Raw genomic sequence first — 15,127 nt, 5'->3', positions numbered from 1 at the left:
CCTAACCCCACAATCGGGCCGACCACCAGGACACCCGCCAGAGGAATTTGCCCCAGTGCCTCTGAATCAGCTGCAGCACTGGCGTCTTCTAGAACCGAGTGTGCAGTTGGACTGAACAGCTGGCCTGGGGGGCGGGGGTGGGGTGTGTGTGTGTAAGTGCAGGGGTACCAGTGGATTGGGGGGAAGGATTCGACTGCCCCACCCCAGCGGACAACCGGAAGAAATCCTGAGTGGCGGGAGACCCCAGGTGGAGGGGAGGGAGCAGTCTCATCGAAGCTGAGAACCACACCACAGAAAGCTTTGCTGGTTGGTTTCTTAGTAAATAGGCCTGAGGTTATCTCCGGACATGAGAACAGGCCAGGTGAGATTAAAGCCTGCCCCCCCTCAACCCAAAACACCTGGGACCCTTTGAAGCTGAGAACAGGAGTGGAGCCAAGAAGCAGCCCCCACCCCTGCAGTGGAGAGTTTAAAATCAAGTGAAAGCAAGGCCAGACAGGCTGAGAAGAAGCCCAACCCATTGCCCGGGCCACACTGTAGCTTGAACAGTGTGTTCTGGAAGCAGTGCCACACTTTAAGAAGGAGTTAAAAGCCAAGAAATAGCAAGCCCAGGATGAGCAGGCAGAGAAAGCAGAAGACCATCGAAAATTTCTTTGGGGTAAGGTAGACCACAATACAACCTCAGAAAAGAAGATAATACTAGGGTCAAAGCTCCACATCCAAAGCTTCCAAGAAAAATATGAACTGGTCTCAGGCCATGGAAGGGACTTTGGGGGGCGGCTAGGTGGCGCAGTGGATAAAGCACCGGCCCTGGATTCAGGAGTACCTGAGTTCAAATCCAGCCTCAGACACTTGGACACTTACCAGCTGTGTGACCCTGGGCAAGTCACTTAACCCCCATTGCCCTGCAAAAAAAAAAAAAGGGACTTTGAAGAGAAAGTAGGAGAAATGGAAAGAAGATGTAAGAAGAAAAGGAGGAAAGAATGGAAAGGAAATGAGAGCCATGTAGAGTCATGAGAAAAAAGTCAACAGTTGAAAAGCCAAATGGAAAAGGAGATTAAAAAAACTGTCTGATGAAAATAACTGCCTAAGAATTAGGATTGGAACAAATGGAAACTAGTGACTTTATGAGAAACCAAGACACAGTAAAGCAAAATCCAATTGAATGAAAAAAATAGAGGGCAGTATGAAATATCTCCTTGGAAAAACAGCTGACCTAGAAAATAAATCTAGGAGAGATAATTTGAAAATCATTGGACTACCTGAAAACCATGACCAAAACAAAAGCTTAGACACCATCCTCCAAGAGATTGTGAGGGAAATTGCCCTGATATTCTAGAAGCAGAAGCTAAAATAGACATTGAAAAGAAACTATAATGACAGGTAAAGTAGAGGAATTTGTGTAGGTCACCAAGCCCTATAACTTCACTGGAATAGTTAATCACTGTGCTAGACATGTAAAGGGTTTTGCAAACCTGAAAGCATTGTATAAATGTTATTGTTACACTAAAGTCCCTTCCAATTGTTAAATTCTGTGAAGAATATTATTTTTTGTTTCTTTTTTTTTTTTGTGGGGCAATGAGGGTTAAGTGACTTGCCCCAGGGTCACACAGCTAGTAAGTGTCAAGTGTCTGAGGTGGGATTTGAACTCAGGTCCTCCTGTATCCAGGGCCGGTGCTTTATCCACTGCGCCACCTAGCTGCCCCCAAGAATATTATTCTTGAAGTATCAGGGAACATTATCAAAAACAGAAATAATCTTGCTCTAGGAAAGTTACCTTGAGTTATTCTTGGGATTCTAGTGCGAAGTTTAGGGAGTGGCATGACCTTTTGGGAATGCACAATAAATCTTAAATATGACAATGGGGAAAAAAAGCCATCAGAGTAAAGAATTCAAAATTTCTCCAACTGAAATATAGTTGTCCATAAAACCAGAGCCCAAAATTGTCATGTGTACATAATATCCTGTCAACCCTCAAAACAGTATCATTGCCCTTTCTTCTGACTAAGGCTTTTCTAATCCTGATAACAAGTACAAAAATTTAGTTTTGCCTCCTATCCTTTCCCCTACCAGCTCATAAAGTTCCTGGCAGACTGAACTATAAATCAAAAGGAGAAAGAAGAAGATTTTGTTATAGTCTGCAAACTCATAATCAAGGCCAAAGCAGTCAACAATCCTGATATATTTGGAATGAACCCCAGAGGACTGGAATGTATTTTGCCTACCTACAAATTACTCAGACTTTTGAAAATGTCATTTCACATAAGATACATGCGTCTGTCTACTCAAAAACAAAAAACAAAAGCCAAACCACTTTCACTTATGATTGACAGAATTCATTAATCAAATGCATTCTAGCCAAACATAATACCATCTGTTACACTAATGACTCAGGCCATTTGTCTAGAAACATGGACTGGTTAAACTAAGGGTGCTTGAAAAGATTGATTCTTTAAATACACCTTACCAAATCCATCCACTTAATGATTAGAATATGACATACACAGAACCTAATTAAAATGAATTTCTATTACTGAGTATTTCATTGATGTAAAAAAAATTTAAATATTTCTTGTGTATAGTGGGTACTCAAAAAGTATTTCCTAATTGAACAGTCATTTTGTTCTCAATATAACACAAACTTAATCACAGTCAAGAAATAGAAAATGATGACTAATCCCAATGACTAATGTTTTGAGAAACATGCATCCTGAGAGAACATATTATGTCTCAAAATTCTCTATAGCATCCTATTTCCTTTGCCAATGTACCATGTCCCAGTCAAAATGGCAGGATCTCCTTACCGATAGGTGTTACGAGGAGGTGATATGCCTTAAAGGGTACTTGGGAATGCCTGCTTTCCCCCAAACATTCCTCCATCAGTCTGACATTACATTTCTGGAGATTTATCTCTTTATGTCTTGAAACACTTCAGATAAAGTCCAAATAGCTCCAGGATGGGGTGGGGGTGAGCATAACAACTTTGCCTAATCAACTGCCCTCCTGTGGGCTCTGATGTCAGGAAATCTGCTTAGGAGCTGGGCTAAATGGGGAATAGGTAGGTAGGAGAGAGAAACTTTACTCATTTCATCATCTGGCTTAGGTGTAGCCCTGTGGAAGGTGAATAACTACTGGGAACATAGATAATAGAATCAGCTCCTGAGATCCTATGTCAGAGAGGATTCCTGAAGCTTCCACTCTCATGTGTGCTGTCATAGTAGTTTCTCTTATATTTCAGTCCTGGATGGGTACTGAGGATGTGCCTATAAAAGGAGGTAGACAAGAGTGCAAAGAAAGATGAACGAAAAGAATCCATCAGGTTCAGACTTTCACTTGGAAATCATAGGTTGCTAGGAGTTGACTATGGATTTTCCAAGAGAATCAGATGAAATTACACCCCCTCATGGAAAGGGTGTATTTTGACAGTAATACATTCTAAAGGCAAAACAAAAACCAAAGGAAAAAATCTGTGAGTTTCAGTTATAGTCATAAAATCTGAGGTTGTAATAGAACTCGAAGATTTTCTAGTCCAAACTATACCCAAGAATGACTGTCTTTTAGATCATTTCCAACAACTAGTCAACCAATCTCTGCTTGAAGACCTCCAGTGATGAGGAACTCTGTCTTGTGAAGCAGCCCATTCTACTTTTGGACAATTTGAGTTGTGTGGAAGCCTTATTGCTTTTTAGGGCTCCCCTTTGGGGCCAAGTAAAACAAATATAATACCATGCCACATGACAACCTTTCACATATGTAAATATAGTTATCATTTGTTCCCTCAAATGGTTTTCATATGGTATGATTTTTAGTCCCTTACTTTTCTTGTAATGTTCTAGTTTTTTTGTATTCTTCCTAAAACCTCCTTTCCAACCATCACTTCCCTTTAATTTGTTAATAAGCACATAGGATCCAGAATAAGATTGAATTAACCAGCCCCTTTTATTACCATGTTATATATACTTGATCATGGGAGTTTTCATTCTGTCAAGACTCTGAGATCTTTCAAAAGAATTTAATGTCTAGCTACAAAGCTTCCACTGACTACCTATGCTATTTTTTTAAACCCAAGTATAGGTGGTACAGTGGATAGTACTGGCCTGGAATAAGAAGAGGAGTTTAAAATCCACGTCTCAGACACTTAGGAACTATGTGACCCTGGGCAAGTCATTTAACCCTGTTTGCCTCAGTGTCCTCATCCGTAAAATGACCTGGAGAAGAAAATAGCAAATCACTCCAGTATGTTTGCCAAGAGAACCCCAAATGAGATAACAAATAGTTGGACACAACTGAAATGATTGGATGACAACATTGAACTTTACCTTTATTCCTGTTGAATTGTCACATTAGGTATGACTCATTCCTCTAGCCTGAGATAATTTTGGATGCCGGTTCTGGTATCCAGTGTCATGTCATCTACAAACTTCATAAGCATGCCATCTATGCCTTCATTACAAATCACTGATTAAAAATATGTTGAGAACATTTTCCTAATTCTTCATTTCACCTGTTTGGAAGGAGAGCACCACTGGGTGTTTGCTCCCTTGGATATTCAATATTTAGTCTCCGGAGGTGTGGTTGTAGGTTCTGCCACATATATTCACAAAAGGAATACTTGTTGGACTAGTGTTCCCTTTAGTGATATCCTTCATACCCCACCCCCATTCACCTCCATTAGCATTGACTTTCCAGTTTGTTCTTTTTTCTCCTACACATTGTGACTTGGAACCTGTACATTAGCAACCTTGCTTAGTTTCCCTAACAGTACATTAGGGCGGGGCAGAGCCAAGATGGCAGAGGAAAGGCAGTGAGCTCCCGAACTCATGACATGATCGCTCCAAAAAACATCCAAATAAGGTCATAGGAAAATGCCCAAAGCAGCAAAACTCACAGAAGAATGTGCTGAAATCATCTTCTAACCAAGAATGGCTTGGAAGGTCAGAAGGCAGGAGCTGCTGTGCTGATACAGGAGTCGGGCCCAACCCCAGTCACCCTGAGACAGATCCAGTCTCAGGAAGTCCTCACCAGAGAAGGAAAACCCCCAGAGCCTCTGAATCAGCTGAAGCACCAGTGTCGCCTGGAACTAAGCTCACAGTCTGGTGAGTGGGCTGAGCCCTGGGTAGGGGAGAGACTACAGGGGTCTATGCTGGTGCTGAGGCAGAACTTGGATTTTACACCCCTACTGAGAACCAGGTAATAGGCTCGAGTAGAAGTGGCCCAGGTTGGGGAGGGGCACAGGCTCATTGGAGCTAACAACCACAACACACAAAGCTGGTTGATTGGCAGGTTGGTCTGGGGTCATCTGGGACCAGGAAACAGGCCAGGTGAGGGAAGAAGCTGATTCTCCTTAAATCATACCACCTGGGACTTCTTAAGCTTGGGATACTGCAGCCTGGAAACAGTGCCCCACTTTAAGGAGCTTAAAGTTTAGTAAAAGAAAGGCAAGATGAGCAGACAGAGAAAGGTGAGGACCATAGAAAGTTTCTTCAGTAACAAGGAAGACTAAGGGGCACCCTCAGAGGAAGATGTCAACATCAGGGCCCCTATATCTAAAGCTTCCAAGAAAAATACAAATTGGTCCCAGGCCATAGAGGTGCTCAAAAAGGACTTTGAATATAAAACTAGAGAGGTAGAGGAAAAAATGGAAAGAGAAATGAGGGTGATGCAGGAAAGACATGAGAAAAAAGTCAACAGCTTGAAAAATCAAATGGAAAAGGAGGTACAAAAGCTCTCTGATGAAACAATTGCCTAAGAATTAGGTTGAACAAATGGAAGCCAGTGACTTTATGAGAAACCAAGACACAATAAAGCAAATCCAAATGAATAAAAAAATAGAGGGCAATGTGAAATATCTTCTGGGAAAAACTGGTGACCTGGAAAATAGGTCCAGGAGAGATCATTTGAAAATTATTGGTCTACCTGAAAACCATGATCAAGGAAAGAGCTTAGACACCATCTTGCAAGATATTCTTAGGGAAAATTGCCCTGAAATTCTAGAAGAAGAAGCTAAAATAGAATTTGAAAGAATCCACCGATCACCTCCAGAAAGAGATCCCAAAAAGAAAACTCCTAGGAATATTATAGCCAAATTCCAGAGCTCTCAGGTCAAGGAGAAAATATTACAAGCTGCCAAAAAAAAAAGAATTCAAGTACTGTGGAGCTCCAGTCAGGATAGCACAAGATCTAGCAGCTTCTACATTAAAGGACCGGAGGGCATGGAATATGATATTCCAAAGGGCAAAGGAAATGGGATTACAACCAAGAATCACCTACCCAGCAAAACTCAGCATTATCTTTCAGCGGAAAAGATGGGACTTTAATGAAAAAGAAGACTTTCAGATATTTGTGATGAAAAGACCTGAACTGAATGGCAAATTTGACTTTCAAATACAAGACCCTAGAGAACCATAAAAAAATTGGAGCTGGGGGACATACCTGGGGTTGTGCAGTGGGCGACTGTCTTGTGTCTGAGGCCGGGTTTTGGCTGGCATCCCCCTGGGTCCAGGGGTGATGATTTGTCCACTGTGTCACTTAGCTAGATGATAACATCTTTAGGGTTAAATTGAGGGGTGAAGGGAATTCATTGGGGGAGGGGGAAGGGCAGAAGCGAAATCCTACATGAAAGTAACAGGAAAAGGCTTATGGAGTTGGGGAAGAGATGGGAGAGGAGCAGGGTAGTAAATGAATTTTACACTCATCAGAAAAGGCTCAAAGATCTTAAACTCATTAGAGCTGCCTCAAGGAGGGACTAATAGACACACCCAACTGGGTGGAGTAATCTATTTAATCTGGGCAGTAAATGAGCCTAACACTCATCAAAATTGGCTCAAAGACCTCAATCTCATTAGAATTGGCTCGAGGAGGGAATAATATACACACTCAATTGGGTGGAGTAATCTCTATAACCCTGCAGGAAAATAGGAGGGGAAGGAGATAAAGAGAGAGGGGCAAAAGAAGGAAGGGCAGAGTTGGGGAGGGGACAGACAGAAGTAAATCCCTTTTGAAGAGTGATAGGATGAAAGAAGATGGATAATAGAATAAATATCATGGGGAAGGGAATAGGATGGAAGGGAAACAGTTAACAATAGTAATCATCAAAAAGAGAAAAGGGGGGAAAATTGTACAAAAAATATTTATAGCAACTCTTGGTGGAGGCTAAGAATTGAGAATCAAGGGAATGTCCATCGATTGAGGAATGATGGAAAAAGCTGTGTTATATGATTGTAATGGAATGGACTTGTGCTACAGGAAATGACAAACAGGATGATCCCTGAAAAACCTTGAAAGACTAATGAATATTGATGTATGGTGAAGTGAGCAGAGCTGAGATGACATTGTGCGTAGTGACAGCAGTATTGTTCAGTGAATAATTTCGAATGACTTACTATGCACCCCTATAGAAAGAACTGATAAAAAGAACATTTGTGGATTGTATATATATAACCTGATTGCTATCTTGTGGAGGGGGGAGGAAAGGGAGGGAGGGAGAAAAATTTAGAACTCTAAATCTTATGAAAATGAATGTTGAAAACTATCCTAACATGTAAATGGAAAATAAAATAAATGTTTGAAGAATAAAAAAAAGAAAGACATAGTATAAAAAAAACAAAAACAAAAACAAAAAACCCAGTACATTGGGGTAGTTAAGAGTACTGAGAAAAGGGGCAGCTAGGTGGTGCAGTGGATAGAGCACCAGCCCTGGAGTCAGGAGGACCTGAGTTCAAATCTGGCCTCAGACACTTAACACTTACTAGCTGTGTGACCCTGGGCAAATCACTTAACCCCAATTGCTCCCCCCCAAAAAATAAAAAAAAGATTTATTGGGGCGGCTAGGTAGCGAAGTGGATAAAGCACTGGCCCTGGATTCAGGAAGACCTGAGTTCAAATCCGGCCTCAGACACTTAACACTGTGACCCTGGGCTAGTCACTTAACCCCAATTGCCTCACTTAAAAAAAAAATACTGAGAAAATATGGCTCCCATCCATGGGAATCTCCCAAGTTTATAAGGACAGGTATTTTCAAGTTTCAAGTTTCAGTGTGGGATCTATGTCAAGTCAAGAAGTGAACCTCAACATTTGAGAAAAGAAAACAAAAACACAAAGTAGGAGAGGCTCATGCTTCTAATAGGCAACCAATCCCTGGGGGCTCATTAGTAGCATTTAATTATAGGCAGTTTTTCCTCTGGGATAGTTTGTCCTCACATTTTGCTTTCAGACACTCTAGAATATTCCTCACTAATAATTGTGACCCAACAATCATTTTTCAAAGGATTGATCACCTCCACTTTTTTTGCCTCCTTATTTATTTATTTTTTTGGTTCAGCAATTCAATATTTTTAATTAAGATATATACTTTTTTCCTGGCAAGGGGTTTAAGTGACTTGCCCAGGATCACACAGCTAGTAAGTGTCAAGTGTCTGAGGCCAACTTTGAACTCAGGTCTTCCTGAATCCAGGGCTGGTGCTTTATCCACTGCATCACTTAGCTGCCCCCAAGATATATACTTTTTAAGACATAATGCTATTGTATACTCAATAGGTAAAAGTATAGGGAAAATATTAACTTTTATATATACTGGGAAAAAATTAATGTGACTTACTTTATTGTGATATTCATTTTATTGCAGTGATCTGGAACCAAACCAGTGATATCTGAGGTATGTCTGTACTAAATACCTTCTCACCTCCCTCAGCTCCTCTCTCCTCTCAATGGAAAGCTGGATGGCAGAATACTCAACTCCACCCCAAACTCTTCTTTATTGAAGGCTAAATGATCACCTTTACTTTTCCTCAGCTACTTTCCAGTGCCATAATCTCAGTGCAAAAAATCAACAGTGTCACTGGAGGCACTACTATATTGCTCATTAGGCTGAAACACAAATCGATCAGAAAGCAGACATATCAAAAATATATATTGGGGCAGCTAAGTGGCACAGTGGATAGAGCACCAGCTCTAGAGTCAGGAGGACCTGAGTTCAAATCCGGCCTCAGACACTTAACACTTACTAGCTGTGTGACCCTGGGCAAGTCATTTAACCCCAATTGCCTCACCAAATATATATATATAAAAGTTATTCTAGAGAGGGGGAAATAGTTGAAAGAATTCTTTCACTTTCACATTCCTGCCCTATTGATAAGTGTTTATTTGATGCCAGCTCACTGAAAAGAACCCAGATATTATTCATTGTGATGATGTAGTAAGCATGAAAGTTAGGGAGCTCTCAAGGGAAGAAAGGTGAGCAAAACCCATCCTTCTGTCATTAAAGCACACAAATTGCTGGCTAAGTTAGCATTTAAGAAATGGGCCAAAAACAAACAAAAAAGAAATGGGGCAAATCAATGATGCTCCTACTGGGTCAACCTGGAATGATACCAATAATGATAACAACAATGACTGACATTTAAGTATTGTCTACTATGTGTCAGGCACTGTGTGTGTAATTTAAAATTCTAAATATAGGTTCTAATCTGTTCCCCCAGTTTTGGGGGCAACTGACTAAAAGCACTGATAAAACAAGTTTAGATTTTTAAGGGTTTATTGAAATATAGAAAGAGAAAAATTGAGAACAGAATTCTTAGAACCTCACAATCCTATCTTTCCTCAGCTCCTCTCTGTCTTTCCCTGCTGTTACCACCAAGTCAGGGACCAAAAAAGACAGCCCTCTTTGCACAGGCTCCCCTTTCCTCCTTCCTGTCCCCTCCCAGAATGGGGAGGTTCTTCAAGCTGGTTGGTTGATTGGGCTGGAAGTTCAAAGTTTTTTTAGATTCTGAGAACCATGCTTTCTTAAGTACTCTCAAGTACCAGCCAGATGTGCTTAGAATCTAGTCAACTACTAATCCAGTCAAATCAGCCAGTAATCCACTCAGGTGGGCTCCTGAGTATCTGGCAAATCTCATCTATCACATTCCATTATTTTGACATGTGCTAAGTGCTTTACAAATATCCTCAAAACCACCCTGAGAGGCAGATGCTGTTATTATTCCCATTTTGCAGATGAGGAAACTAAGGCAAACTTTTATATGGCATGCCCAAGATTACACAGTAAGTGTCTCAGTCTGGATTTTAACTCGGGTCTTCCTGACTCCGATCCTGTTGCTCTACTCACTGTATGACCTAGCTGCCCCATGATCCCCTTCAGGTTAACAGTTTTAGAAATGAGGGCAGCTAGGTGGACAGAGCACCAGTCCTGGATGCAGGAGGACTTGAGTTACAATCTGGCCTCAGGCACTTGACACTCACCAGCTGTGTGACTCTGGGCAAGTCACTTAGCCCTCATTATCCCACAACCCCCCCCCCCCAAACAAAAACAAAAACAAAAATAAACCGTTTTAGAAACAAGTCACAAAGTAACCAATAGGTGAGAGGCAGTGTGACACAGTAGAATGATCTTGGAGTCAGAGGAACTAAGTTCAAATCTTGGTTCTGATACCCTGTGATTTCTGGCTATGCAGAATTTCTGAGCTTTAGTTTTCATATAAGAAAAATGAAGATAATTATTTTCACCACCTCAAAAGGTTACTGTGAAAAAAGTTCTTTGAGAAAAAGGCTTTAGGAAAGTGAATTTTTGCTATTACCAGATCCAGAGGGTCATGCGAATAACCAAATTTTATGTGGTTTCCTACAAGGTGTTCTGAACCTCTGTAAATTTTGACTGAGCAAAACATGCACAAAGGCCTGGCATTTAGAGCTTAATGAAGAGACACTGAGGACTTCTCTGCACTATTTTATTTGGGATACGAGGTCAAAGTTCATCTAGACTATTATGACCAAACATTTTCAGTTTTGAACTTTGGCCTGCAATAGGCTTCTTTTCCATGGCCATACCCTCTTGTAAGTATATTACATGTCTCAAGTGATTCATCTGCTTAAGCTTAGGTTCCCCTGGCTTTGCTATAAAACATCAAACCAAGGTATAGTCTAAAAAGTCTCAAGTTCCAATTTTCATGTCAGCATTTTAAAGTTAGAAGCTGTTAACAAATCACGAGGGAACTGCCGGGTTTTTGTCATGGTGTACATTAATGGTAGCCATTCCTCATCACTGTGGCTTTCCCCCTTCTTTTGCTTATTTCCTTCCCATAAGTTTGTTCCCTCCCAGATCAGTGTTCATCCACATGATGCTAGTCCTAATACCATAAAAAACTGTACTCAGCTGATTTTACAAAGGAAAGTAGGCACTTTTCATATATGTGCTAGGCTGAGGTGTGCTTAGAAGTGTTTTTCAACTATCTCTCTGGGGGGTGAGGGGACAGAATGTACCCTTGACACATGTTTACATATAAACTGCATTATTAAGATTTTCTTAAGTCTAGATAATCGACAAAACAATAAACCAAGCTCTGATTTATAGCATTTGCCAATATCCAGAGTGTAAATGCTCACACTGAAAATTTAACATTCAGCTCTCCCTAGCCACTATGAGCTAGCTCTCACACACTCCTGATGCTAAGGTAGTTTTCCAGAGTAGCTGCTGGCATCTTACAGTTATTGTTGAGTCTTCAAATTTCTGATGCAAGACTCAGGGTAGAAGGGACCCACATATGCTTGTGGCTCAGTGTGCTTTATGTGCAGCCTACAGTCTCGAGAGTAAAGGGTAACAAGAAATGAGATGGTGATTCCCCAGAGGCCATCATTGAGCAGATGCACCAGTATCATCTTCAGCACGAGAAATCCTGATGAGTGTGTGAATGGGAAAGGTGGACAATGGTGAGCAGACTATGTCCACATGATCCCTAGCCTGTGGCACCATTCTACTTCTGCAATGCTCCTCCCTGGCATTGTACCTCTCATCTCCAGATTTGAGCACTCCTTCATCCCAGGTACTTCCCACTCATGCCTAGAGTCTAGAAGCATTTAAAAATGGTTTTGCTGAACCAATTTGAAGTCTAAAAGCAACCTCTAACTTTATTCCTTCCTAATTGCACATACACAGAAGAGGTAGCAAAGCCTATATTGACCATACCCTTATCAAGCACAGTGTGTGTGTGTGTGTGTGTGTGTGTGTGTGTGTGTGTGTGTGTGTGTGTGTGTGTGTGTGTGTGTGTGTTGGGTATTCCCACAACTTCAGTGTTTATACTAAGCAGTTCCCTAATAGCCTAAAAGAGTTAACTTGTTTCCCTGGGTTCCATCCAAACTTCCAAGAAAGGACTTAGACACTTGGAATAAACTAGCTAGTTTACACATTGCTAGGTCACTATGAACTATTTGAAGGAGGGCGTGCACCACATATTTTCTGCTCTGTCAATTCCTAAGAAATATTTACGTGCTTTTTTTTTTTTTTTGGTAAGGCAATTGGGGTTAAGTGACTTGCCCAGGGTCACACAGCTAGTAAGTGTCAAGGGTCTGAAGTCGGATTTGAACTCAGGTCCTCCTGAATCCAAGACTGGTGCTCTATCCACTGTGCCACCTAGCTGCCCCTACGTGCTTATTCTTAAAAATAATAAAGCAGAAACTGAAAGAGTGACATAGGAATAAATACACTGTTTACTTCCTTAGCACTGTGGCATGGAAAGGTTTCATCCTTCTTTTTTGTCCATTTCCCTCCCATAAGTTATGTTAGTGTTTGTCCACATGGCACCAGAGTTCTAACACTATAAAATGCTGAACTCCTCTGATTTTATTTAAAAAATATGGGGGGCAGCTAGGTGGTGCAGTGGATAAAGCACCCAGCCCTGGATTCAGGAGGACCTGAGTTCAAATCCAGCCTTAGTTACTTGACACTTACTAGCTGTGTGACGCTGGGCAAGTCACTTAACCCTCATTGCCCTACAAAAACAAAAAACCAAACCAAACCAAAAAAATTAATAACTTCATTTCCATACTAGGAAGGGGTCCAACATGACCCCAAAACTATCAACGTCTCTCCCACCTTCAGAGTAAGACTTTGAAACCTTGTCTCTGGATTTACACCAATTAAATGAGATAACAAAGTAGATTTCCAATCAGGTTTTTAAAAAATCATTTCAGTTATGACCTTCAGGTAGGTGACAACTGTTACTGAGAGCCAGGAAACACAATATTTAATGCAACAGTTACATTTGTCATAAACCTGCCTAAATCCCACATTGTTGCTAGGAGAGGGAGAAAACACTTCATCCAGGAAAGAAACAGGTCAGGTAAGATTAATGATAATAAAAGAACATTAGCCTCTGGGACTTGTTGAATTTCATCTTGAAATGCAGCAATAGAACAAGTTATTTACCTCAGTGCCCATCTTCTCCAGCAAGTGACGAAAGAAATCATCAAGTTCCTTCCCTTCTATGTACCCATTATCTACAAGCAAGCATAGATAGTATAAATTGTCTAATCATATCTAGCATAATATTACCAGTTTTTAGAAACCTGTAAAGACTGTTTTGTTATGTCAATAACTGAAACTGAACTCAACTTTATCATTCATATGTAAGAGATAGATTTTTAAGGGGAGGGAAGAAGACGATGAAAGGAAGTCTCCCCCACCAAAGTTTTTAAACAATTGGAAATAAATGCTAGTGAATAATTTTTTTTAGCGTAGATTAAAGGATTTCAGTCACTGAGGAAGTATTTCACTGTAATGAACCACAATTTGGCCAATAGGTATAGAAAACACTGCAAGTAAAAATTCAATACACAATTTTCATGCCATTTCCTTTGTGACACTCATTTAATTCAAAATAAGCATTTGTTGTAATTCAGTAAAATGTTTCCTCATTTAAAATAAAGGTATCATTCAGGAAGTAATAATGCCAGGGAAGGGATAGTAGACTGTGAAGAGAAAATTAATTTTATTTAGATAATCAGTTCTCAAACCAAGATAATATAGTTTATACAGAAAAGAAAAACCTTCTTAACATGGCTGGTAGAGCCTTCTACAATTCGGTCTATAACTGAGTACTACTCTAGGATTTAAAGTAGGAAGGGACCTTAGAAACAATCTAGTTTAACCCATTATTTCATAAACCATGGTTCAAAGAGGGGAAATGACTTTCCCCAAACCATACAACTAATAAATAGTAAAACTGATCATCTTACTCTGAGTCTAATGTTCTTTCTACACCACAATTATAAGAACTTGTCCCAATATCTTCAATTTGTTTTGCCTGGTGCCTAGAATGACTCCTTTGCCCTAACTTTCATTTACTTTGGCTTACTGTCAGATACTTGGGGTAGACAACTTTCAAATCAACAAACCTGGAGAGAAATACAGAGAGGGAAAAACCCTACCACTCTGTGCCCAAATACAGGCAGATAAATTGTACTCAGTGATCTAAAACCTACAGCCATCATGACCCTACAGATCACTTACCATCAACATCAAAGCGCTGCCAGATGTGCAGAAAAGCAGCAGCATCAATCTTCCCCAGAATGTCGCCGATGTCGCTGTCCATGGTTCTGAACGCGAGCTCTGGCTTTGGCCAGGAAAGAACTATGACTTGAAGAACTCTTAGAAACTATTTCGTTTCCACCCCTTTTCTCCCTTCACCTACTCTGCTTCCTCCCTTGATCCTTTTCCTTTAGGAAGAAAGGTTTTCCCCTTTCCTCCTCTCTAAAGCAAGTAGAAAGGGTGACACAGCCTTTTAGGGCAGTGAGGAAAAGAGCTAGAAGCTGCAGAGGTATAGTTGGCTCCAGTACTGCTGTTTTCTGATGCCAGAGCTCTAGGGACCACAAGGTTTTCTGAGGGATCAGCTTGGGAGACCCGCCCAGTTCTCCAGCGTGTTGGCTACCAGGGGCACCTCCCTCTCCTCTGCTATCTGTGCTGGTCAAAGAAAGTCAGACTCCAACCTTTGATGGGTAGCTGGAGAAAGTAATTGTCACTGACTTTCATGGCTCACTGCCTCCTGCCCTTTAACTTTTTCTTAAATTCAAAGAAAAAAAAAACATTTGACTCATCCTATGAAACATACATCCCCTCTGGGATTTAGATATTTCCTAGCAAGTATTGCTCTGTTTAAACTGTTGTTAAGACCTGTCTGTGTGAGTTCCCTTTGGACTTGATGGTTTTGAACTGATAATCTTTGTATGTCTTTAAGTTCAAGAAGGGACAGAGAATTTATTGAGCACCTACTCCATACAGGGCATTAATAATTATAAATACATTGCTTGGTACTTTTATTCAACTATAGGAAAACCTGCTGTTGGGAACGTAATTCAGATTCTG

General features: G+C 40.7%; 1 protein-coding gene across 1 annotated transcript in view; it reads right to left on the bottom strand.

The window, feature by feature from the left end:
* The window catches only part of SCGN (secretagogin, EF-hand calcium binding protein), an 87,456-nt gene extending 72,858 nt beyond the window's left edge, over positions 1-14,598 (bottom strand). Inside the window, exons 1-2 of the mRNA XM_043977598.1 lie at positions 14,276-14,598; positions 13,193-13,263 (exon numbers count right to left, since the gene is read on the bottom strand). Of these exons, the coding sequence (XP_043833533.1) occupies positions 13,193-13,263; positions 14,276-14,357 (153 nt within the window). The 5' untranslated portion in view covers positions 14,358-14,598. The remainder of the gene's footprint in view (positions 1-13,192; positions 13,264-14,275) is intronic.
* Between the last annotated feature and the right edge of the window lie 529 nt (positions 14,599-15,127).

The sequence above is a fragment of the Dromiciops gliroides genome, chromosome 1 (assembly GCF_019393635.1).
Source record: "Dromiciops gliroides isolate mDroGli1 chromosome 1, mDroGli1.pri, whole genome shotgun sequence".
In the NCBI taxonomy this organism is placed as follows: domain Eukaryota; kingdom Metazoa; phylum Chordata; class Mammalia; order Microbiotheria; family Microbiotheriidae; genus Dromiciops; species Dromiciops gliroides.
This window is presented reverse-complemented; position numbering and strand designations above follow the sequence as displayed.